The 26,321-nt window shown below is 43.4% G+C and overlaps 1 protein-coding gene across 1 annotated transcript in view; it reads right to left on the minus strand.

The window, feature by feature from the left end:
- PDGFC (platelet derived growth factor C) overlaps positions 1-26,321 on the minus strand; it is a 249,136-nt gene that overhangs the window by 92,459 nt on the left and 130,356 nt on the right. The window contains exon 2 of the mRNA XM_073341444.1: positions 16,249-16,444. Within this exon, the coding sequence (XP_073197545.1) occupies positions 16,249-16,444 (196 nt within the window). The remainder of the gene's footprint in view (positions 1-16,248; positions 16,445-26,321) is intronic.

Here is a 26,321-nt window from a genome sequence, read left to right on the forward strand (position 1 = left end):
ATGCACGAGGTAATCCAACTGGAAATCTTCTCCGAGGATACTGGATGATCCTCCATCCTATCTGCTGTTGCGATGAAGAGTTGAGTTGATTTACAGAAAGGTTTGGTACGGAAAGCCAAGGCCCTCTGGACATCCAGGGCGTGAAGACGCCTCTCTTCATTGGTCTTGTGCTGTTTGGGACAGAACACTGGGAGGAAGATGTCCTGATTCATATAGAAGGTGGAGACCACCTTTGGCAGGAAGGCCAGGTGGGGCTGCAACTGAACGTTATCTTTGTAGAAGACCATATACAGTGGTTCTGAGGTCAAGGCTTTAATTTCTGAGATCTGTCTCACCGACGTCACTGCTACCAGGAACGCGACCTTCCATGACAAATGGGAAAGGGAGCAGGAACCCAGCAGTTCAAAGGGTGGGCCAGTGAGCCTAGAGAGGAGCAACTTAAGATCCCTCTGTGGGATGGGTGCCCGAACCTGCGGGAAGAGTCTCTCCAGACCTCTCAAAAATCTGACTGTAATGTCATGGGAGAACACCATCTGTCCTTGGATCGGCGGGTGAAAAGGGGAGATGGCTGCAAGATGCACTCTAATGGAAGTGTGTGCCAGGCCCTGGTTCTTCAAATGGAGCAGGTAGTCCAGACAGCCTGTATGGAGAAACGCGAGGGAGAGATGCCCCATTCAGACGCCCCGTGGGAAAACCTCATCCACTTGGCCAGGTAAGTCAGTCTAGTTGAGGGCTTCCTACTTTCTAGGAGGACCTGTTGGACTCCTTCCGAACAGGTCCGCTCCTATGGGTTCAGCAACACAGCATCCACACCAAGAGGTGGAGGGACATGAGGTTGGGGTTTAAGAGCTGACTGTGGTCCTGAGACAGCAGGTCTGGTCGGTTGGGCAGGGGCCAGGGAGGGGCCGCTGACAGGCTCATGAGCGTGCCAAATCAATGCTGGCGAGGTCATGCTGGGGTGATCATGATAACCCATGCCTGGTCTTTTTTGATCTTCTCCAGGGCCCTGCTGATTAGTGGAATCAGAGGGAATGCATATATCAGGCTCCCTGATCACGACAGGAGGAAGGCACTGGAGAGGGAGTCCTTGCTCAGACCCTATTAAGAACAAAACTGTGGCATTTCCTGTTCTGTCTGGTAGCGAACAGGTCCACTTCAGGAGTTCCCCACCTCTGGAAGATCATGCAGGCTACCTCCGTATGGAGCAACCACTTGTGGTGAGAGGAGAAGTCCCTGCTGAGCTGGTCTGCCAGCATATTCCAGACGCCGGGAAGGTGACAAGCTTCCAGGTGGATTTCATGGCTGATGCAGAAGTCCCACAGACGGAGTGCCTCCTGATACAGAGCCAACAAGCACACTTCTCCTTGACTGTTGATATAGAACTTTGAGACTGTACTGTCCGTCAGGACACATACCACGAAGCCTGACAGGCGGAGCAAGATGACTCCACATGCCAGCCGGACTGCTTGGAGCTCTTTGACGTTTATGTGTAACCGTGCCTCCTCCAGGGCCACATCCCGTGTCTGGAGGTTGCTGAGATGCGCACCCCAGCTGACGTCTGAGGCATCCGAGACTAACACGATGGAGTGAGGAGGGTTGTTGAACAGAACCCCCTCCAGGACTGTCCTGCGGTCAGTCCACCATCTCAGCAAGGTAAGTATCACCTGGGGAATGGTAACCATCTTCTTCAGGGGGTCTCGGAACTGGGAATAGACTGTCGCCAGCCATTGTTGCAGGGGCCAAATCCAGAGCCTGGCACGGCAGACCACTGAAGTACATGCTACTATGTGGCCCAGCAGGCGCAGACAGATCCTGGCTGTAGTCAGAGGGAAAGTGGAGACTTCCATGATGAGGTCTGCCAACGTGTGGAACCCTTCCAGAGGCAGGAACACTCTGGAGCAGGCAGTGTCAAGGACTGCTCCAATGAACTCTAGCCTCTGCACCAGCACTGGCACTGACTTTTTGTCATTCACCAGTAGGCCCAGAGAGTGACATGTGGCTTGAAGCACCGCAACATCGCTTTGGACTTGAGACCTGGAGCCACCCTGGACGAGCCAGTCATTGAGGTATGGTTAGATCTGGATACCCCGGTGCCTGAGGTAAGCCACTACCACCGACATGCTCTTGGTAAACACCCTCGGTGCTGTTGCCAGGCTGAACAGGAGGACCGTAAACTGGTAGTGGTGGGGCCCACCATAAAACGGAGGAAGCGTCTCTGTCCTTGAAAGACCACTATGTGGAAGTATGCGTCCTTCTAGTCGAGTGCGTCATACCACTGGATCCAGGGAGGGGACAATAGAAGCCAGAGAAACCATGTGGAACTTTAGCTTCTGAAGGTACTTGTTGAGGTCTCGCAGGTTCAGGATGGGCCGTAGACCACCCTTGGCCTTTGGGATTAAAAAGTACCAGGAACAGAACCACTAGTTCCTGTATTCGAGAGGAACTTCTTCCACTACACCCAGCTGTAGTAACCCCTGTACCTCCTGCATGAGGAGACTCTTGTGAAAGGGTCCCTGAAGAGGAATAGGGAAGGCGGGTGGGAAGTGGGGGTAGAAAGGAATTGGAGGATATAACCACATTCCACTGTGCTGAGGACCCAACAGTCCAAAGTTATAGCAGTCCAAGCTGGGAGGAAAGATGAAAGGCGGTTGGAGAACACTAGAAAAGATGGATTCAGGGAATAGTCTGGTAGGTCGCCTTTGGGTGCACCATCAAAAATGACTGTTTGGCCCCCTGCTTATTACGGGTCGAGCCCGACTGGGCCGAGGGTGGAGGTGGGTGGCTTGGGCAGCACTTCTAGCCCTTGGCTTGTTTATGGGGCTGGTCCTGCTGAGGCTGGCTCCCCGGCCCTGAGTCTGCTGCAGTTTGAACCACTTACGTGCTGGGGCTGGGACATAGAGACCCAGGGTTTTCAGGGTGGTGTGGGAGTCCTTGAGGCCATGCAACTAGCTGTCTGTCTGTTCCACAAATAGGGCCCTGCCATCGAAGGGCAGGTCCTGCAATGACGGCTGGATCTCAGTGGATAACCAAGAGAGGAGCAGCCAAGAGACTCGCCACATGGAGATAGCGGAAGCCATGGTGTGGGCAGCAGCATCGGCAGCATCTGACACCGCCTGGAGGGCTGCCCTGGTCGCAGTCGTGCCCTCATCGAGGATCACTCAGAACTACTTCTTAGAAGCCTCGGAGAGCGACCCTTCGAACTTGGCCATGGCTAGCCACATACTAAAGTCATGTCGGCCAAGGAGGCCTTGGTGGTTGGCTACGCTCAGCTGAAGGCTGGAAGACAAATAAACATTACATCCGAAAACATCCAGCCTCCTCGAGTCTTTATTTTTTGGGGTGGGCCTGGGTTGTCCCTGCCTCTCCTTGTGATTAACTGCCTCGACCACAAGGGAATTGGGGGCTGGGTGGGAGTATAGTACTCATGCCCTTTGGTTGGCACGAAGTATTTACATTCGGTGCTTTTAGAGATAGGGGCCAGGGAAGAGGGGGTCTGCCACAGGGCATCAGTGATTTTGGAGACCGTAGGGCCACCCTGGAGGGCACCGAGGACCAGAGGATATCAAACAGAGAGTTTGAGGACTCTTCCAATTCCTCTGCCTGAAGCCCCAGGTTAGAAGCGACCCTCTTCAAAAGTTCCTGGTGCACCTTGGCATAATCCTGAGGAACCGGGTGAGGGGGCTCAGTGATAGCCTCATCTGGCAATGACGAGGATGATGGCAGTGCCATAGGAAACGCCACGTCCATTGCTGGTCCAGTCGCTTGCTCCCCTGGGTCCTCCTGGACCTGCAGGGTCTTACTCCCTGAAGCCTTAAGCACCAGAGGGGGACAGGATACCGAGGCCGCTGGCCTCTCTGAGGCTCTCAACACCTATCGGGCAGCCTGGGAAGGTTGGGTGAACCCCCAGGGGTTCCATGGGTACCATGGCACCGGCCACTGCACTTGGGGCCATGGGGTAGGTTGCAGTGCTGATAATGTAGTTGGCACCGCTGGTACTGGGGCTTGTCCCGCAGTCAGGGAACCTCGCTCCGAGCCAGAGCTACCAGCGGAGTGGTCTGTATTGGGCAACCAGTATTGGGTTGAGCGATGGCTCTTGTCTGACCGGTTCCTATCATTACATCCCGAAGCTGACGTGTCCAAGCGAGATTGTCTTGGTTGGGCTCTCAGGGACTGACAGTGTCCAGCGGGTCTGCGTTGGATACCTGGCAATCAATGCCTCACGCTACTTGACCTGTACCGGGATGTCGAACGGGACCAGGAGCTACTGTGGGCCGGTTGCCAGGAGGATCGTCCTGAGTAGGACAATCTCCTTCTTGGAGATGGGTGATGATGGCCCTGTGATCGGCGGTCTCTGGTGTTGGATCAGTCCCGGGATTGGTACAGGGCCCTTGGAGACGGTCAGGGCCAGTCCCGGAGTTCTTGCAAGGTGGCACGTGCCCCAGAGGGTCTGCGCCATTCCACGGGTGAGGTACGCCTCGAGTCCCTCAATCGGTGCCCCTAGTGCAGGGACTGAAGAGGGCTCAGCTGAGCCTGCCTCTCCAGCCCTGAGGCGTGATGGCTTCGGGCAGGCAAGCGATGACGGGATGCCCCTCTCGATGGGGAATGGTGTTGCTAAGGCTGGAACACACATACAAGTCCCAACGCAGGTTTTCCCCGAGACCGGGGTACCGCTGGAGCCAGGAGGGTCAGGATTTCCTGAGCCACTTGAAGGGATTTGCGTAGCTATCCGTGGTCGCAGGCGAAGTATGGAATGGGCTGCACCGCTCAACCTGAGCTGGGGCCCGAGTTTCGAATGGGGGCATTGAGCTGCCTGGCACGGGTCGTGGCTTGCCCTCAGCCCTCTCCTTTCCCTTACAGGAGGTAGGAGATCTTCCCTTCATAGTCTTTTTCAGTTTCTTCACTGGAGCTGTGGATGGGGACTGGTGCCGGCTCGAGGACAGCACTGGCGGATCACTGCGCATGGAGGCCGTGGTGCTCGGTGCAGAGTCGGACCGCTGCTCCGGTGCTGGAGTCAGTGCTGACGGCATCAGGAGCACTTTCAGATGGATATTGTGCTCCTTCTTTGTCCTAGGTTTGAAGGACTTGCAGATATGCCACTTGTCACTTATGTGCCCTTCACCTAAGCACCTTAGGCAGCTGGTATGTGGATCACTAACGGGCATAGGGCGTCTGCAGCAATCACAGGGCTTCAAGCCTGGGGACCGGGGCATGCCTCATCCCCTGGCTGAGTCCAGTTCAGGACCAATGAAGAGTTGGGAACTACTACTCAGGGTAACTAAGAACTACTAACTATATACAACTATATTACAGGTTTTCAAAGTTCGCAAGAACTGAGAACAAAACGCTAGCCGAAGCAGCAGAAGTTCCAGGACCGTCACCGGCGGCAAGAAGGAACTCAGGCTTGGGGAAGTCGGTGGCACCCCTTATACCACGCCATGAGGGGGCAAGTCCAAGGGGCACCAGAGCCAATCCCCTCAGATACTGCTGAGGGAAAATCTTCTAGCACCGGTGCATGTGGCGAGCGCACACACCTAATATGGAGTGGAGATGAGCAGCACTCGAAGAAGAATGAACAATTACAAAAAAAAAATTAATCAGAAATAAACACAACTATAAAGGAAAAAAGTTATTTTTAATTAATAAAATAAACTGTGACATATTAGTTTGAGAACTGAAAGACCCTAGAATTGCTAGACACAGTTCCAAAAGGTATTACTGTAGCCATTTACTTGGCTTGTGTAGGATGTTTTCATTACAGCAGAGCAAAAGCTCTGCTAAAGTTAAATTTGAAACCAGCTTTGTGTCTAACGCTGCCGTCTTCTAAGTGCTCTAAATTCCATGTGGTTAAATCATATTGCCTTGAAACTTGGTGTGCTTCATGGGGGCACAGGGCACGGTCAGTGATCCAAATTTGGGGCCATTTGACCCTGAGATAGAGCTCTTGGGGGTGGGGGGAAGAACAGCTTTTCTTAAAGTTGCCTGACACACAGGGAATATGCAGTGTTTGGAGATGTGTTGGTCGCAGGATATTAGAGAGACAAGGTAGGTGAGGTAATCTCTTTTCTTGAGCCAATTTCTGTTGGTGAGAGAGACAAGCTTTTGATCTTACTCAGAGCTCTTCAGGTCTAGGAAATATACTCACAGTGTCACAGCTAAATACAAGGTGGAACAGATTGTTTAAAGCTTGTCTCTTTCACCAACAGACACCAGTCCAAGAAAAGATATTACCTCACCCACTTTGTGTCTCTAACATTTTGGCAATGATTTTTTCCTCACAGATGGAGATCAAACACAGATTCAGATAACTGTACTAAAGTCTGAAATATTTGAGGGTTACCCCAACAGAATGCATGGCACTCACCAGCCCATTCAGGAAAATCAAATTTAAATGTTATTTGAAAAAAAAAAAGCTGCTTCTCCAGTTAGGCAAACTAAGGCCATATCTACATTAGCAATTATGTCAGCAAAACTCTTGTCACTCCGGCGTATGAAAAAACACACCTCTGAGAGACATAAGTTTTGCCAGCATAAGCATTCGTGTGCACAGTGCTATGTCAGTATGAGACGCTCTCCCGCCAACGTAGCTTGTTGAGCTGGTTTTATTATGTCGACGGGAGAGCTCTCTGGTTTACACTGAGCATGTGCAGAGAGAGGGGCAGGCTAACGATCTGTAAAAGTACCCCTTTTTCACAGGACCTGGGTAATTCTTAGGATGAGTGTAGGGTAGTCATCAAATCTGAGTATCATCCCAGGCACTGAGTTCAAATTGAGCCCTGGAGTAAACAAACAAACGAAAAACCAGGCATTTTGCTCCAATCTGCCTCTGTCAAATAGGGATTTCTGTTTGGGGGAAATGTAATCTGAATATTCAGAAGACACTGAAAAACTACATAAGCAAATGTTTGCTAGGAAGGGAGGGTGATTAGGAGTGAAAGAGTAAGTGAGAATGGAAGAGAAGTTGCAGGATCAGGTCAAAAGGAAGGGATGAGGATTAGGTGCACTGGGAGGGGAAGGAAAGGGATGGAACCTGGAGAAGGGAGCCATGGGGATGAATGACAGCAGGACTGGGGGTCAATGGGGGAGGGGCACCGTCAGCCCCACATTCTCCTCACATGTATGTGTCACGATCTGCAACCCCCCCAGCCCATATATGAGGACATGACCCCCTGCCCCTTACTTGCACCCTCTCCTGTGAGCCAGGTCCTGGAGGGGACTTACTTACCTTGGGGGGTCTGAGTTCCTTTCCTTACTCCCTCCTTTTTGAGCTGGGATCTGGGGGTCCCTGTCCACCACAATGGTGTTTGAGCCCCACTCCCTGACATCATGTGTGACAGGATCTGGGGGTCTTCTGCCCATCTGTGGGGATGAGACTCCTCTTTCCTGCCCCCCCCATGTGTGCCAGATTCTGGGGGACTTGCCTTTCTGAGTATGTCTGAGCCCCTCTCCCTACTCTTGCCATGTGAGCCAAGATCTGGGGAAGCTTAGGACACACATGTTCAGATGCACCGAGAACACACTGGCGAGACAGGGGTGCAGAGCTGAGAATGGATATGTCTGACGCATACCAGAAACCCTCCAGCACTGGGGAAAGTGGAAGGGAACACTCACTGACATGAACAGAGCTACTGTTTTAGGCTGTATTCATCTCCATTGGGTATTCTCTTTTCGCTGAAAACATCTAACTGAAATGGACGGACTATTTAATGCCGCTCTGAGACTGCCCTCCCTTCCATTCTCCCTTAAATTCTTTACAATATTATAAGGGAGCACCAGCTCTCCTCTAGCTAAGGTTGGGAAGACTTTTCTCTTTAAAAGATGATTCTTCTTAGTACTCAAAATCTGTGTGCTTCCACGGATTGTTCTGCAATTTGTGCCTTGCCTCATGGGAGTATAGGGCAGGGTTAGTGATCCAAATTGGGGTCATCTGAGCAAGGAGTTCCTGAGATACAGCTCCCAGGGCAAAAAACCCCAACAAAATAGCATTTCATTAACTTCACAGATTCTAGCAATTTTGAAACCCACCCTGGTCAAGAGGGGAAGAGAGGTTTGGGTCTGCAGCAAGGCATGAGGGTATTTTGGGGAGGGAGATACATTCAAATGGTAGTAGGGGAGGAAAGAGAGTTTGAGGGGGCTCGGGTAAAAGACTGAGGGATAGGGATTGGGGGAGTGGGAGAGAGGAAGACAGGAGGTGTTGAGGAATGTGACAGGGAGAGAAGAAAGTTGGGGGGTTAGAGGTAGTGTGGCCTGTTGGCCCTGAATTCTCCCCTTCCATGTATGCGCTGGGATCTGGGGGAGCCCTACCCCTCCATAAAGGTCTGAGCTTCTCTTCCTCCTGGCTGTGTGTTCTGGAATCTAGGGAATCCTGCTTTTCTTGGGGTGTGTGTGCCCCTCTCCCTACCACTTCAGATGAGCTGGGATCTGGGGTGGAGGGGATAAAGGTAACAGAAATGTAAACACCTGAAATCCAAAAATGAATAGTTAAGATGCACATCACCCTGGTGTGGGATGGCGGGAGCTGGCAAGAATGTGTGAGGACAGGGCCCAGTTTGGAGGAAGGGCAGACTGGGTGGACCAGGGACTTCGCTGGGGAAGCCTGGCTAAAGCACAGGCAGGAGGACCAGCTGGGTCAGTAGAGGAAGTGAGGGGCCCAACTCAGTGTGAAGCTTGGGCTGCATAACCACGGTAATGTGCAGCCCTTCAGTAAGCTGCTACCTGTGATATATATACGCAACAGCATAGGGCTGGAGACACCAAGGAGCAACTTCTTACATGTGAATGGTTTCTGTAGTGCCAACTAATGGCTTACTAGGATTAGAAGGAGAGAGGGAGGCTACATGTTGCAAGTAATGGTGAGGGAGGGGGTGGAGAAGAAACATACACCAGTCTTCTCTCGCACACTTAAAATTATTATAATAATCATGTAATAAAACTATCAGTGTTTCAGGACATAGACCATGGATAAAATTTCTCTTTCATGCTCTGTTAGCAGTTGCACATTACAAACATTTCAAAGCTTGACCAATATCTCCAATTCACTGTAGCAAATGAACAAGAGCTGGGAGGAGCACTGAGGAATCACACAGCAACCGTGTGGCCTAGAGGAAACAGCCATGAACTGGGATTATTCCTAGGTTCTGCTACTGTCTTGCTGGCTGACCATGGGCAAGTCACTTCACTTCTCTGTGCCGCACTCTCCCATCTATTAAAAATGGTGATAATGACGTCAAGTTCTTTGAGATTTACTTATGAAAAGCACTATATAAAAGCTTAGTTTCTATTATTGCCTCACCACAGTAGCATATCAACTGCAAATCTAGTTGACACCTAAACTTCCTAAATGACCACCAGTTCCTACTACCAAACATTGCTCTTTCTGTTTAAAAAATTAGAAAATGAAATGGCAAAAAAACTGTGCTAATGCAGAGTTAAGGTTGCTCAGTGATAGCTTGTCCCATTCCAGAACACTGAGTCCAGCAAAACTCAAACTGCTGAAAAGTAGGAAATACAGAGTTAAGGTAACCATACACACAACCTTAACTCTTCCCCCTTTAAGCAATGCCCCAGTATGCCCATAACACACCCACTCCTATTCTGCCTTTTCACTGTAATGGACAAGTGCTTTACACTTGCCCTATGATCAAACACTGATCCTACTCCCCCAATAGAATACCACATTTGTAAAATTTAACAACCACCTTTTACAGCCCTTGAACACTTGCATTCAGGGTGCCACCTAAACCTATACTTTCCCCTACCTATCATTAAATCCACAGACTGCTCTCATATTCCACTTCACTACTGACAGTACCTATGGCAAAAAAAAAAAAAAAAAAAAAAGTCCCCAGCACCCTGCTACTGACACAACCTATACAATTCTGTACTGAAATGAGGCAGACTCAAACGTTAAGTTACATATGTATCTCTTTCCTTTGATAACACGCAAAGGGATAACACGCTCAGACCCAGATCTCCTTATAACACAATCAGAGCTCTTCCAAGCTGCATCAGTTTACTACACCACCATTCAATACAGATGTAACCTAGCAGCTCTGTGTTCTTGGGGAACCAGGGCGCAGTACCCAACCTGTCTGACTCATGAAAGACCTCTCCACCCGCACCTCCTAGCCTTTGCTTGAACAAAATCTGCATCAGAAGAAAGTCTTACAAAAAGCAATGAAAAGGCAGTGGGAGACACACCTACACCCCTGTGATAAGGATGACAGAATTAAGGAAACTCCCCTAGCCTTATTTGCATCGAAGATGGGACAAGGAGGCATCTCCATTAGCATACAGAATAGTGAACAGAGATTCCAAGGCAAGAACTGCACGGAACTCTAGGATCAGAAAAGCAGGGAAGCACTGCATGATGAGGGATCTCTGCTCCAGATGTTAATGAATGCATGCCTGCACACACCCAGCTCAGTAGTTATCAGACCAATTCTAGTAATAAATCCTTTATTAGTATCCAAAATAATGAAGCTCCCTAATTGCATTGTGAGCTCCCTCCAAGGAACACTGCCCAAAGCTAGGAATGATCAGCTCCCATTGTGTAGCCTCAACAAAACAACTTTGGTATTCTCCCTTGTTTACACATAAACAAATCTAGTGTTCTCCCTTGAACCATTGTTGTTTCTCTACAAAAGCCCTATTATCCATGCGCAAGTGTTCTGATGCTTGGATCCAAAATCTGCATCAGTTGCATTGGTACTTCAACTTCTCCTGACTTGTCATGCTGTGGGCTCTGCCTGTTTCTAGCACTCTGGACCCTCAGCTATCACCACCACCTGGGACCCCTGATCAATTCAAGCTTCATGGAGAGGTGAGAACCCAGCTCTCTCTCTCTCTCTCTTTCTCTAGGTACAGCCTTCTGACCCTGACTTGTATGATCAGTTATAGTTTTGTAAACCTAACTTTTATAATCAAATGTAAGTTAGATTTAATATTATAACTGTTTTGTTTCCTTGGCTCCCCTATGGTTATTACCTGGCAATAAATAACTTTCATGAGTAAGCTGGTTGCTTCTCTCTCTCTCTCCCCCCTACACTCATGGGTGTTTTTTGGTTTCCTCATTTGCTCTGCAGCAACGCTCCTTGTACCTAAGCTAAAAGATCCCTGCAGCGCCAAAAATCCTGTGGGGTCTGCTCATCAAGTGGGTTACTACCAGAACAATTGTAACATGAAAGTGGGGACAGAGACGTGCTGAACCTGGGACATATGAGGGTGGCAGCTTGAAAGTGCTGCTCGACCCAGCCTGCTCAGGCATGCTCTATTCCGGTGCGGTACCGATGGCAAATGAGGGTGACAGCTTGGAGGTTCTGTTCGACCCAGCCTGCTGAGTCCAGGGACATATAAGGGGTCAGCTTGGGCGTGCTGATTAACCCAGTCCTCTCAGGTCCTCCCATGCTCTGTTAGTGTGTGTGTGTGTGTGTGTGTGTGTGTGTGTGTGTGTGAGTGAGATCGGATTCTGGGGCTGGAAGAACCTAGCCCTGGGGAACCTAGGTCCTGCAGGATAGCTCCATTGGGAGGGAACCTGCAGCAGGGAGAAGTAGAGCTCCGTATGAGAACACAAGTGACACAAGCAGTACATTGATAGAAGTACACAACCCACCCACCCGCCCCAGAAGAGTAACCCTAATAAATGAGCATGCCCCAAAGTAACGGGCAAATCTGGTAACAGGTACACTCAGCACAGTTGATGCAGTTGGAGTGCACGCAGATAATTCTCAGTAGCAATTGCCAACTTCAGGGTCCATTTAATATCGTAATATGTTAATCACATTTCCATACTTCCTGAATTTGACTTAAATAGCTATTTATCTTCCTTTCACACCAGATAAGTTAGTTGATATCCTCCGTCTTCCTTTATTTAGTTTTAGTAGTAGTAGTAGTATTTTAAGTTTTATTTTAAATTAGGTCAGAATATTGGTTGTTCTCTTTTGTTTTGTTTAGAAATTAAATTAATCGCTTACATTTCACCTTCTCTGAGCACTTAAGTCTAACTTTTAAAGCCAAAACACCCTCAAAAATATACATTCACTACACAACCACCAATTACATTTGCACATCAGGTAATTTCCTGTACAACTTCCTGGTTTGCATGCACTAGGACTGTCAAGCGATTAACAGCACAATTAATTTTTTTTAAACAATAACAGAATACCATTTATTTAAATTTTTTGATGTTTTCTACATTTTCAAATATATTGATTTCAGTTACAACACAGAATACAAAGTGCACAGGGCTCACTTTATATTTTTGATAACAAATATTTGTACTGTAAACAAAAATAGTATTTTTCAATTCACCTAATGCAAGTACTATAGTGCAATCTCTTTGTCATGAATGTTAAATGTACTAATGCAGAGTTATGTACAAAAAATGCATTCAAAAATAAAACAATGTAAAACTTTAGAGCCTACAAATCCAGTCAGTCCTACTTCAGCCAATCACTTAGACCAACAAGTTTGGTTACAATTTGCAGGAGATAATGCTGCCCGCTTCTTGTTTACAGTGTAACCTGAAAGTGAGAACAGGTGTTCTCGTGACACTGTTGTAGCTGGCGTTGCAAGATATTTATGTGCAAGATGCATTAAAGATTCATATGTCATGCTTCAACCACCACTCCAGAGGTGCTTCAACCACCACTCCAGCATGCGTCCATGCTGATGATGGGTTCTGCTCGATAATGATCCAAAGCAGAGCAGACTGATGCATGTTCATTTTCATCATCTGAGCCAGATGCCACAAGCAGAAAGTTGATTCTCTTTTTTGGTGGTTCGGGTTCTGTAGTTTCCGCATTGGAGTGTTGCTCTTTTAAGACTTCTGAAAGCATGCTCCACATCTCTTCCCTCTCAGATTTTGGATAGTACTTCAGATTCTTAAACCTTAGGTCAAGTGCTGTAGATATTTTTAGAAATCTCACACTGGTATCTTCTTTGCATTTTGTCAAATCTGCTTTGAAAGTGTTCTTAAAACGAACATGTGATGGGTCATCAGCCAAGACTGCTATAGCATTTGCACATCAGGTAATTTCAAGACTGCTATAGCATGAAATATATGTCAGAATGCGGGTAAAACAGAACAGGAGACATACAATTCTCCCCGAAGGAGTTCAGTCACAATTTTAATCAATACATTTTCTTTAAATGATCATCATCAGCATGGAAGCATGTCTTCTGGAATGGTGGCCAAAGCATGAAGGGGCATATGAATGGTTAGCATATCTGGCATGTAAATACCTTGCAGTGCTAGCTACAAAAGTGCCATGCAAACACCTTTTCTCACTTTCAGGTGACATTGTAAATAAGAAGCAGGCAGCAGTATCTCCCATAAATATAAACAAACTTATTTGTCTTATGATTGGCTGAACAAGAAGTAGAACTGAGTGGACTTGTAGACTCTAAAGTTTTACATTGTTTTGTTTTTGAGGGCAGATATGTAACAAAAAAACCCCTACATTTGTAAGTTACACGTTCACAATAAAGAGATTGCACTACAGTATATGTATGATGTGAACTGAAAAATACTATTTTTTTTATCATTTTTACAAGACAAATATTTGTAATAGAAATAATAATATAAAGTGAGCACTGTACACTTTGTATTCATGGTTGTAATAGAAATCAATATATTTGAAACTGTAGAAAAACATCCAAAAATATTTAATAAATTTCAATTGGTATTCTATTGCTTAACATGGAGATTAATTATAATTATTTTTTTGAGTTAATCGCATGAGTTAACCGTGATTAATTGACAGCCCTAACATGCACAAATTTGAGCATGCAATGATTGTAAGTATTTTTGTGAGTGCACCTTTTGCTTTGGGATTTTTTAAATTTCACCACTAATATCTATTTGCATTCAATAACTGTTTACTCAGAATAAGTGTACTCCCAGAAAAATATCGCTCAATAGCTGTCAAGTTAAATAATTAAAAGAACATTTCAACTAGTCTTACTTTTTCTTTGCAAGTGGACAAATGAAGCACCTTACTTGGATTTTCTTTCACTTGTCACTTCACTCTGCCATATGCAAAGAAAAGAAAAAGCAAGCTAAGTTTTCACTTGGAAATATGTACATATAAAATACTGTGCAAAGGGAGTGCACGCATTTCAGCAAACATATGCTGCACAGTAGGTAGTATGTCTGATAAGGCTGCTATAAGAGGAAAGAATTACTCCCTTCAGAAGTAAGAAAGGTGTATATTTGTATATTAGTTATGGAAAGGAGGAAAAAAGGCAAACAGAACAAAATAAAGATGAGTGCAAAAATATCCTCATTTAGAATTAAAATTTTGTAACAAAATACTGGTAAAGAAAACATAAAACAAGTCACAAAATCAAGAGAGATTAAAAGAAAGCATCAAATTAAGTGAATACACAGGGTAAACAGCTCACAGTAAGAAGGAGCTATTTGGTAAATATTTGTCTATGAACACATAAATGCAATGACATATTCAATATTTTGCTCAGGTGAACTAACCCAGTTGAAGTATCATTATCCATATATGCCTTTTTTTTCCCGTTTTGCCACCATATCCCACTGCACTGTGATCTTGTCTATCTTATGAATTAAGAGTTTCATCTACCTGGAGATTAAGCACACAGCAAGCTGGGGTGTAAATCTACAGTGCACTAGCCTGCTTCACAGAAACCGACTGTGAACCCTGCTACTACACACTAAAATGTCCACAGTCCCACTTGGATGAACCTACAGCCAAAGTGTATTATAGAACTTTTAGTGTGTGGTACAAGGGTCCACATGGTGACTGAGTGTGTGGCAGGTTAGCACACTGTAGATTTACTACCCAGCTTGCTGTGTATTAAGTCTCTCTATGGACAAACCTTCACCAGCATCAGGCTGCTAAACATACTCAGTTCCAGTAGAAAGCTGTGTTGGTGATCCAATAGATGAAACTCTACACTGAATGATTATGAAACCAGTGCCATGGCTTGGCTTGTTTAGCCTAACCAAAAGAAGGCTGAGGGGAGATATGATTGCTCTCTGTAAATACATCAGGGATAAATACCAGGGAGGCAGAGGAGTTATTTAAATTAAGCACCAATGTGGACATAAATACAAATGGATATAAACTAGCCATCAACAAGTTTAGACTTGAAATTAGGCAAATGTTTCTAACCATCAGAAGAATGAAGTTCTGGAACAGCCTTCCAAGGGAAGTAGTGGGGGCAAAAACCTAACTGGCCTCAAGACAGCTTATTAAAGTTACGGAGGGAATGATATGATGGGACTGCCTACAATGGCATGTGGCCCATCAGCGACTGCCAGTAGCAAAACTCCCCAATGGCTAGAGACAGGACACTAGATGGGTAGTGCTCTGAGTTACTACAGAGAATTCTTTACCCAGGTATCTGCCTGGTGGGCTTGCCCACATGCTCAGGGTCTAACTGATTGTCATATTTGGGGTCAGGAAAAGATTTTCCCCCAGGTCAGATTGGCAGAGACTGTGGGGTTTTTTTGCCTTCCTCTGCAGCATGGGACACTTGCAGGTTTAAACCAGCATAAACGGTGAATTCTCTATTATGTGATATCTTTAAACCATGATTTGAGGACTTCAGTAACTCAGCCAGAGTGGATGGATGAGGTTCTGTGGCCTGCAATATGCAGGAGGTCAGACTAGATGATCATGATGGTCCCTTCTGACCTTAAAATCTATGAGTTTATGTCAAGGGGCACTTTATCTTTTTCATATAGAAATGAGAACCTGACCATTTGTGAACATTATAAGATTGTATAGTACTTTTATCAGAATAGGGGTGTTACATTCTAATGCCTTGACCAGAATTCCATCTGAGATCATAAGCCTATGCAAATTTCCTCTGAAGAACCAACTGGAGATACTTTCTTCTTTACTTCCTGCACTGAACTGTGTAGTGTTGCTCTGCACCTCTAAACAGAAGCTGTATTCCCCCAAATATGACTATATATATTTTTTGGTTGAGGTTAGGGATGTTGTTCTGGATTTTCAAACCTGCCTGTTTGCTTTTGAGAGGGTAAGAGTTTAAACATTTTAATGCCAGCATAATTCTATGGCTTATATGTTAAATGAAGGGGGGAAGCTTTTTACTGTAAGCGTAGATAATTTTCTAACATCAGTCTGAAGACAACATATTACTAAGGTACATTTTATTACTGTGTAAGTGCTGTGTTTTGGCAAACTTGATCAGTGCCAACACAGCTGTCACCATCCCCTCTTCAAGTTGTATATCAGCTAGGTAACTTACTTGCATATGTCATCTTCTGGGTCCTCAAGCCCAAATCTTTCATCAAAAGTAAGCTGTATCCACACATTCTCCTCTACTGCTACTAATCTCCATACCAGTACAGTGTTGCGTGGGTAAGCGTGTGGGAACTTGGGACTGTGAATACTTCCATTAGTAGACACAGTAATAATCTTCTCATGCTGGGGATCTTGTACTCCTATAGCAGAGAGACATACACAAAACCAGATATAGTTAAGTCTTTATTATTTTTTTGCAACAGTTTGTTTCCTGCACAATCAAAGGCTTTTATTTTGTTTTAGGTTTTTTTTGGGGGGGCGGGAAAGGGTGGGCAAGGATTGCTCGATCTAGGAAGATTTATATAAAAACAACATAGCAGACTGCAGAAGAAAATACATATTTACCTTTTTGGCTTCTAAGTAAAATTTTCAGATCTAGATCCTCAGGTATGGCTGAGGAGAGCACAGTGAAACTCAGGAGAGGGACATCTGCAGCAGGTGCTCCCCGATCCCAGGCAAGCTGTGTGCCAGGACAGTCCCCTGGCAAAAATTAAAGCAGCCACAAGGACTATTTAAACTGTTCAGGTTGCCAATGGCCCGTATAGGTCATTACAACAACCAAGGGTCACTGAAGTTTAGGAAAGCCCTGGTTATGCCTGCCACAGGAAAAAGGATGATGTTGGAGCAGTTATACTGACTCCACCCCAACAGAGGTTATCCCTAAATTGGTGGTTTCTTCTTGTGGCTGACTAAGCTGGCTTTAGGGCTGTCCAAACACAGGGAAGACTCTGGGTCATAGTTTTAGAAGGTTACTAAATGTGTGAAGCAAGACATTTATGGATGAATTTAGAGCAGCATATTACCCTTACATGATGGCGAACCCTCCTCGTAGGGGGTCATTGCCTCAAAATCTTAACAGGTGTCAGCCTATCATAAAACACTGGAAACTGAAATGCTTGCCTTACCATAAGACAGCATTTGAACCATGAAATGAATAAACCACCAACTATCTTTGCCCTTTAAAGCAAACAACAACCAAACCCTACTGCAAAGATTACCTACTTCAAGTTGGGAACTAACTACTATAAGGAATCACAGGAAGAAAAAACATTTTTTCACTGGACAGCGGTGATGTACACACACACACATTATTACAATATTTAGTCAAATCTTATTTCTAAGGGTCCGAAATTCACATAAATTCACATTCAGTAGTTAGACATTAGTTTGTAACAAGTTAGTAACTGCAAAGAGATGCTGACAAAACTGGATAGATTTTTATGAGATACAAATATTTTTAATTTTATGAGATAGAACCCTGTAGCCCCCAAAATAGAGTTCCCAACACCTCAGATAAAGAAGAAATTTCATTAGTTATAGTAATAGGATTTCCATCCTCTGTGAACTAGCCACTGACTAGAGCAGAGGTGGGCAAACTTTTTGGCCTGAGGGCCACACTGGAGTTGCAAAACTGTATGGCGGGCCAGATAGGGAAGGTTGTGCCTCCACAAACAGCCTGCCCCTGCCTCCTATTTGCCCCCTCCCACTTCCCACCCCCTGACTGCCCCCTCAGAACCCCTGACCCATCCAAACTCCCCTGCTCCTTGTCCCCTGACCACCCCCTCCCGGGACCTCCCACCCCTAACAGCCCCCCCCCCCCCGCGGGACCCCACCCCCTATCCAACATGGTGGCATAGCTGTGAGGGAGAGGGGACAGGGGGGAGGGGCCAGGGGCCAGCCTCCCCGGCTGGGAGCTCAAGGGCCAGGCAGGACGGTCCCGCAGGCTGGATGTTTGCCCACTTCTGGACTAGAGGATGACAAAAATCACACACATAAGCAAGTATGATATCCCATCCAGTAGAGGGGAATGGTGCACATATGTACATAGTGATCATTATAGTAACTAAATTTTTCTTGTAGTTTTATACTGTGCCATACTGGTTCATGAAAATTATTTATTAATTTTGTTTCCAGAGGAATAGTCTCTTACAATTTACTATTTTATCCTATTATATTTTATTTTTATTTTTATTTAAAAATGCGAATACATATTTTCAATTATGTTGAACATTTCAAAAATGTTTACCCATTGGTTTATAGTGAAGAAAACTACAATGCAATTGTAATCCTTCTTTTAGATCCACAGCTAAATTTTGACAGCTAGAATGAATGTATTTCAGAGGGAAGAGTACAGTAATAGCATTACAATTTCAGAGGAATTAATCTGTAATTAAATATAATTTAAAGTCTGAAGGACTAAAGCCTTTTATTTGTGGTACAAGAATAGTAAATTCTCTTTCAAGTTGAATTGCTACTCGCATAAAACTGATAAAGAAAACTGTGGTTTTACTGAACATCCACACACAATTTACAGATGACTGTCAATCTTGTGTACAACTAAAATAGCACAACCTATAATAATAAAAAAGAAACAAAATGCAATGAGGAATGTCCTAATTTAGACTCTTTGTGAGTTTTTTTTGTTGGCTGAATCACAGAGCATTTCTTCAATAAGGTATAAACTGAGATTTCCACACTAAACACTGGAGCCAACAGTAATAAAGATGACATTATTAGAGATTATTATATGAGAGTGCTATTTTCAAAGTATGTAATGGCCTACTATTTTGCCTATGTCTCAACCTCGCTACTGTGGCATTCATGTCACTACATCAAGCACCACACTTTTTGAGACCATATTTAGAGGTTCATTTTCCTTTAAAATGTGCACAAAACTGCCATTAATACTAAGTTTTACAGCACACGTGAATATCCTGAGAAAACTGTGGGGTTTTGTGCCTCCCTTCTTTTCTATACTCAAGATTATCCTCTAAAGAATGCTGCAAGTTAGGAGTGAAAACTATTGGCTCATCAAAAGATTACAGCCAATTCACCAGAAATGGGCAAAAAAAAAAAATTATGGGGTAATTTAGTCAATGGAAGTTTCAGAGCCTCCATTTCCTTGAACTCATAATCTGTTTACAATGTAAAAATATATTTGCTTTAGCATACAGCCTTGTTCTATGAACACATCAACTTCTCTTGTGCATTGCTTGTTTCATTTTAAATATTTGCTCTTGCATAGTAGAATTTCTTCTCTTTCAAGAATAATATTTTATGTAACTACAAAGGCAATTGCTGTCACTGGAGAATAAAGCTTGCTATTTGTCTTTAGAGATGGTGTACTATTCCTTCTCATTCACTGTACACAAATGCATGCCAACCAGAAAAAACCTGAAAAAATAGTCTCTTCTAGCAAGACTAATTGGCTGTTCATGCGGATTCATTTCTGAAACCTCTTTTGAACAAATTGGGTGTGAAGAACAATGTCACAGGAATATTGCTAAGAATACTTAGCACCTTTCACACTGGATTTGAGCCAAAAGTATTAAAGTCACTTCACGGGGAGGACATATCATATCCTCGTTATTTTAGGGATAAATCAATCAAAATCAGCATTTAAAAGGGAGTGATCCAATTTAGTTGAGTTCATGGTTCCATCAGCATAACTTCCAAAATATTTACATTAATTCTCTATTATGCTCCATCTGCTTTTCAATTAAAAAAAAATAAGAGCAGCTTTGGACCATGTGGGCAGAAAGTTTCAATGAACGTCTTCTAACAATCAGTTTAAGGAACAGCGGGGACTGAAGCAGCTGAGGCCTCCTACTGTTTTAGTGAGAGGGAAATAACAGACAAGGTGGTTGACAATATGTTTGTTTCTGTGTGTGTGGGTGTAAAAATGTAAGAAAAATGGAAAACACATTGGTGGTTTCAGAATGGGATGGACATAGCTGTAGATCAGTGGTAAAAGAAAGTTAGATCAAAGAATTCTGTGTAGAGAAAAACTGAGATAACTAAGCCTAAGGGGTCTGTGAATATGTAGTGATGTCATTTTCACTGGTTATTGGGCAATAAAATCACAAACTTGCTGTTAGTTACAGGATGTTCCATTCTGAGAAATAGGCTCGCAGCAGTTTCCTTCAATGTGACACCAGATACTAATCATCTAATTTAAACATTTATCAAGGTAGAATGTCCACCACAGAAAAGAATAGGATTCCAAACATTCTTAAAGCACTACACTGTACTGACCCCTTAACTGAATAGGTAAAAGGGAAATAAATAATCATAATACCAGGAACCGGATCAGCCATTGTCTCTGTAAACTAAAGCTCAAATCACAAATTGGACAAGCACAATCCTGTCTCTTTCAAAGTACGATAAGTCTCTAGGTTTCAAAAGAGCAGACCTGAAGAAGAGCTCTAGGTAAGCCTAAAAGTTTGTCTGTTTCACCAACAGAAATTGGTCCAATAGAAGATATTACCTCACCCACCTTCTCTCTTTAAACAGTCTTGACACCTGTTAAAATTACAGCAAGTACTCATCCTATTCACCACTATTTCAGTTCAGAAGGATTAGATTTTATTGGTAAATATCAATAGATATTGATTTCATTGTATACACACAAACTGAAAAAAATATTTCCACCAATAATAATGTAAATTTATAGATAGACAAAGTAAGAAAAATTCTACTTGAGAACTTATTAAAGTTTGGTTTAAGGGTATTTACTTTGAATATTTTGACACTGTGATGTTTATTCTCCTTTCCCGCATAATTTTGCACAACTACAAAAATGTAAATTGATAAAGAAAATTAAAAATGTTTAAACTAAAGATTAATATCCATCAAAATTATAAAAATAAAAGAAAAAATTGAATTCTGCCAAGCCTAACTATAATCAATACTTATTTTAAAGTAAGTGCCATGATTCCCCAATAAGGTAAAAATTAAGTAAATCAAATAGAGATGTGGGGACAGGGAGAGCAGGGTAGGAGGAAAGAATGAGAGGGAGGAGCTTGGACTTTGGGAGTGCCACTGTGAGGGCAGATTCATTTAAGAGATTGTTAACATTGATCTAGAAAATTCTGCACTGCACTACCCACAAGGTACACTTCCTGTAGATAAAACAAGCTGAGAGTAAAGCTAACCATTCCTTACTTTTAACATTGACAATTATTTAAGTATTAATCTTTAACCCTTTATGAATTTCAAATACTCTCATTTGGATTACGTAAAAGAGACTTTTAGACATCCTGGGGACAGGAATAGCATCCTTCTGTATATGTTCAGCACTGCCTGGAAAATAATGCCAAGCTAAAATGTAAAGGAATCTCTCATTCTTTCATTGTATAGAGTGTGACAGAATAAAAACAACTGTGGATTAACAGAGGACGTATCATTAATTCTATTGTAGGTATAAGATATATTTCTTATAAATGTGAGTTCTGTCTCTTAAAATTTAAAAACCAAACAAACAATGCCTGTTTAGGCAAACACTTCTGGTCAGGAATAGGAAATAACAGAAATGAAGTAATTTAGCATGCCAAAAGGATTACTTCCAACACCATTCACCTGGAGGGAGGAGGGTTGCAAGCCACAGCTGTCCTTTGCCAAGGTTTTTATTTGAAATTTTCATTAAAATTTTCTTTTTTAAAAAAATTATTTTGACCAACTACACAACTCTTCAAAATTCTGAAAAGAGAAACAATGGATTTTTTATCTAATTTATTTCCTCCTTTTGATCTACTGTAATGTGAATCTATTTTCAAAAGTAAGATCTAGAGAAAAAAGGTAATAGATTTACCCCATACAATTGTTAAAAACAGATAATGACTAAGACATACAGTAAACATTTCTTAAGACATGAGAAACCTGTGAGAGAAGACATCTGGATAAATACCTTTTGGGGAGTTAGGCATGATGCCTGATTTTATACCAGACTAACACCTTCAAAGTCAAACTGGCCACAAACTAACTAAAGGGGGGTGACAAAAGACAAGAAATGGAAAGCAGAAAAATGGGTCCTTGACACGCTGGGTGGGAGTGAAGAAAAGAAGAAAGGACTGAGCAAACTTTTCTCTTTCCCTACTCATTAAGTAGCTTGACTCTATTTGGTGTATTCCTACCCTCCCCGCTTCGACTGGAAGCTTAACAATACTGTTACCCCCATGCCTCCCCTGTTGTCTTTGAATGGCAAGCAGGGCTGGAAACGAGACACTCTTAGTTGCCCAGATATCACTTCTACTTGTCTAGGGTTGCCAACCCTCCAGGATTGTCCTGGAGTCTCCAGGAACCAAAGATTAATCTTTAATTAAAGATTATGTCATTTGATGAAACCTCCAGGAATATGTCCAACCAAAATTGGCAACCCTATACTTGTACCAAGTCTCTGGACAATAGGATTTTCCTCAGAGGAAGGAGTCCTATGCCTCAAAGGAAGCATCCTCTCTTCCATGCCCATATTAGACTGGTTTTGGTCCCCATCACCCAATTCAGGGTACAATATGGTCAATTCCATTGTCATCTGAAGCTGAACTGTTGAAACAAAGTATCTTCAATGCCAGAGACTGAGGAACTACAGAGACTGGAAAATTATTAACAGGCAAAGTTTAAATTAACCTCATCGGAAATCAAAAGGCTTTATCATCTCACATGTTACTGAAAGCAAATAAATGACTGAAAGCAAATAAATGACTTCTTCATCAAACTCAATATTTTTTATATGGGAATGACATGACAAACTTTTTGGCGAGGTGAAATAGTTAAGAAGAATGTGAACATAACAGATGAGAATCCTGAACATTCAGACTGAAATCCATAGGTGCAGGGGCACAGATGGGGAGAAAAAATTCTGTGCAATGGGAGGGCAAACTCAAGAATTTGTCACAAATGCAGCCTGGCCTTTTTTAAGCTCAAACTCTGCTATTGAGCCAGCCTCTTTGTATGTATAATCATCTAAACTGACAAAATACCTTCTGAATGACTGCATATTCAGATACTATATATACTGTACACATCTTGTGCTTGTTTGTACAGGTGGTCAAATAAGTGGAAGTGTATATAACTGTGGGACCACCTGATGCACTTCAAAATTAAACTTCTTGGGGATTCTTCACATCATGGAATGCAGGTCACTGAAAGCAGTGTCAGGAATCATGAGAATGTACCTTATCTCATCCCATGTTACATTTACTACAAAGCAAATCTGACCTGCTTCCTGGAGTGGGTAAGTTTTATGTCCCAACACAAATTCTGGATAGGAATGAACTTTACATGAGTATGCAAATTTCAGCTAGTCTAAATTAAAACTGTTCTGGAGTGCTCTTCACTGGCTTCTTTCTGAATTATCTGAAATGCTTTTTGAAATCTGTGGGTTTTCCTTTGACATCTCCCATCCAAGTACTGACCAAGCAAAATGTCATTAGAGGTACATTACATTAGATAGTTACCTTAGATATCTCGTATGGTGCATGAATTTTCTGAGTTAGACAGCTACGAGTCTGATGCATGCTTGCTTTCTGGGTTTTGTGTTACCTATACCCTTTTATAGAATTGCATATGCAAAATCTACAGATGACCCTCCAATTATTTTCACCCTGAGAAATGTATCTCAAAATCTGACAACCACAAGAATATGGTAAACTCACTTCCTAATTAAAAATCTTAATTAAATTAAATTGATGAAAAGGTTATAAATACTAATATATATATACACATAGCTACAACCTATAAAACTTAAAGGTTATGCAACAGTTTAATCTGCATGTATTTAGAGAACATAACATGTCCTGTTTACATTAAATATACAGAAAAAAAAACCACTTAGATTAGGACACTTAGAAAGTTGCCTATCCATGTAATGCCTCTAGGTCCATCCAGATGTTTTCAGGTTTTTTTTTCTTTGAGTGATCATGTGAATGTATTTATGGTTATAACCTCTATTGCTCCCTTTAGTAGCCTATTCCAGTTCCACACATTGCTTAACCTCGGGATAATGATATTTCTCCTGAACTTATTAACCAAGTCCTTAATGAGGTTCACAAATAAAACCCTGAAATTTGACCTTTTTGACAGACTGAAAATGCTTTATCAATTTATAGTTTTCCAAAACAAATGATTAAAGAATTTTTCCCGAGACTAAAAGAATGCCAAAAGCTCAGCACTCACAAGAAACCTTACATTACAGTACATATGTGATGAGTAAAAATGCTTGGTAAAGAAAGACAGTCTATTTGTCAATGGAGCTAGAACAATAAAATAAAATAAAAATAAATGAGGTACCTGTAAATGCAGTATCTGCTTCTCAGATAAACCAAGCCTGTCAGCTGTAAAGTTCCAGTAAGTAGATTGAGGGGAAACTTCCAGAGAGTTGGATAGAGTTTACACAGGACTGGAAGGAGATTTGGGTTATTTATTTATCCCCCATTTCTTCTTTACCTCCTCTGGCTCTTCCCCTGTTCCTCATCTTACTCTTTTATTGTAGCTGGGTGGGAGCATTACACCTGCTTACTGCCAACTGGCTCCTCTCTCTCAGTCAATCCAGGAAGAACTTCCTGCTCTGCTTAAAAACATATGGCCAGAACAAGGAGCAGAGTATACCAATCGGAGGCGTGCTCATGTCTTAAGCATTGCAAGGTATAAGAGCCTGATGGTTCTGGGCTCTCATCTCTGGCCATGTGTTTCAGGAATAAGGGTGGAAAAGGAGCAGACTGGCTGAGCAGCTCAGAAATGCCTGAGTGGGGCAAATGGGATTTAGTAGGAGACTAGACGAGATTGCCAGGAGTGAACTGTGCCAAAAGCTTGTATATTGAAGGCACAACATTGTCAATCACAGCCAAGGAGTACAAGTGCAACTCAAGAGGGGATGTTGAAACAGTGGCTGTAAGCCATTTTTTCACTCCCCTGATCCTGGTGCCAATGTCGACTGAGCCAGTCGTCAAGCCTAAACACAGCAGACCAAAAGCTGCTCTAAATTACACCATACCAATGACTTCAAAGGATTGTTGCTGCAACTGATGATTGCCAGAGCTCAGGAAAGCTCTGGCCACGCCCCCGTACTCCCAGCCATAGGAGGAGCAATGGGATGGCACAGGAATAACTAAACAGCACACAAGGATCCCACTACGTTGGGGTGATCCTCCAATGGTTGGGTACACCAGATGTAGAGCTGCTTTATCTAACAGTAGAGTGTAAAGCAGCCCAAATGCAAAGGAAATCGTGAACTAGCAGTGATCCTGAATGCTGAAGCATCCATAGCAGTAGAAAGTGATAAGAACATTAAGGAGCCATAATAATTAGTTAGTGAGAATTCCTATTGCTAAATGAAACAAAATAAGGCAATGGTCACTTAAAAATGTACTAAGAGTAACAGAACCACTAAAAATTAACTAAATTCCTAACAATGGCATTACTAAGATATCAGAGAAGGTGACTACAAACTGGGATATTTCTGATTCAGAAATATCATTTACAGGTAAACAACCCTCTTATTTCAGTAGTCCCCAATACACTGGGATCTATCTAGCAGTCCCTTATAAGAACCAGGGCTGAGGTGAAGTAGAACTCTGGTTTAGAGCCTTGGTCTTTGGTAGGAAACTGAGAAGGGAATATTAACATTTAAAATCATTAATGGTTTCACAAACTGACCATTGGAGGTTTGAAATACAGACTGAAATAATGTCTCCCTGGGGTGAGAGGATGAAATACTTGTGGATCCCATGCTGCAAGGTGCAGGCAGAGGGAATGCTATCTCTGTGGCATGTTCCTTCTGGAGTCTACAGAATCCCTTCTGTGGGACTGGAATCTACACCTCCAGCAGGCAGCTTGTCATCATCAATTCTATGGGAAATCCACATCAAGTTAATAACAGAGGGCACAAGTTAGGTGCACAAGTCCCAATGAAAGTCAGTGGAACTTGAGCACTTAAGTGCTTTTGAAAATCCCACCTGGAGTCAGGAATAACTTTTGCACACAGTCTCTCCATGCTGTAGAATTGCTCGAGAGAGGTTCTGGGGGATGTGGCAGCTGGGGGGAAGCACTCGGCAGCCTGGCTCCTTAAGGAGCCACACTCTCAGGGACCTAGAAGGGACTAGGGAGAGATAGGAGTGAGTGTAGAGCTACAGGACGTCTGGTATCCACTCTGTGATGCACAGAGATCTAAAAGATCCATGGGTTTTGGCATCTGGACACAGAGAGGGAAAGGAAAATCACCTTCCCAAGAGAATGATCAAG

The sequence above is a fragment of the Lepidochelys kempii genome, chromosome 4, assembly GCF_965140265.1.
Source record: "Lepidochelys kempii isolate rLepKem1 chromosome 4, rLepKem1.hap2, whole genome shotgun sequence".
In the NCBI taxonomy this organism is placed as follows: Eukaryota; Metazoa; Chordata; order Testudines; family Cheloniidae; genus Lepidochelys; species Lepidochelys kempii.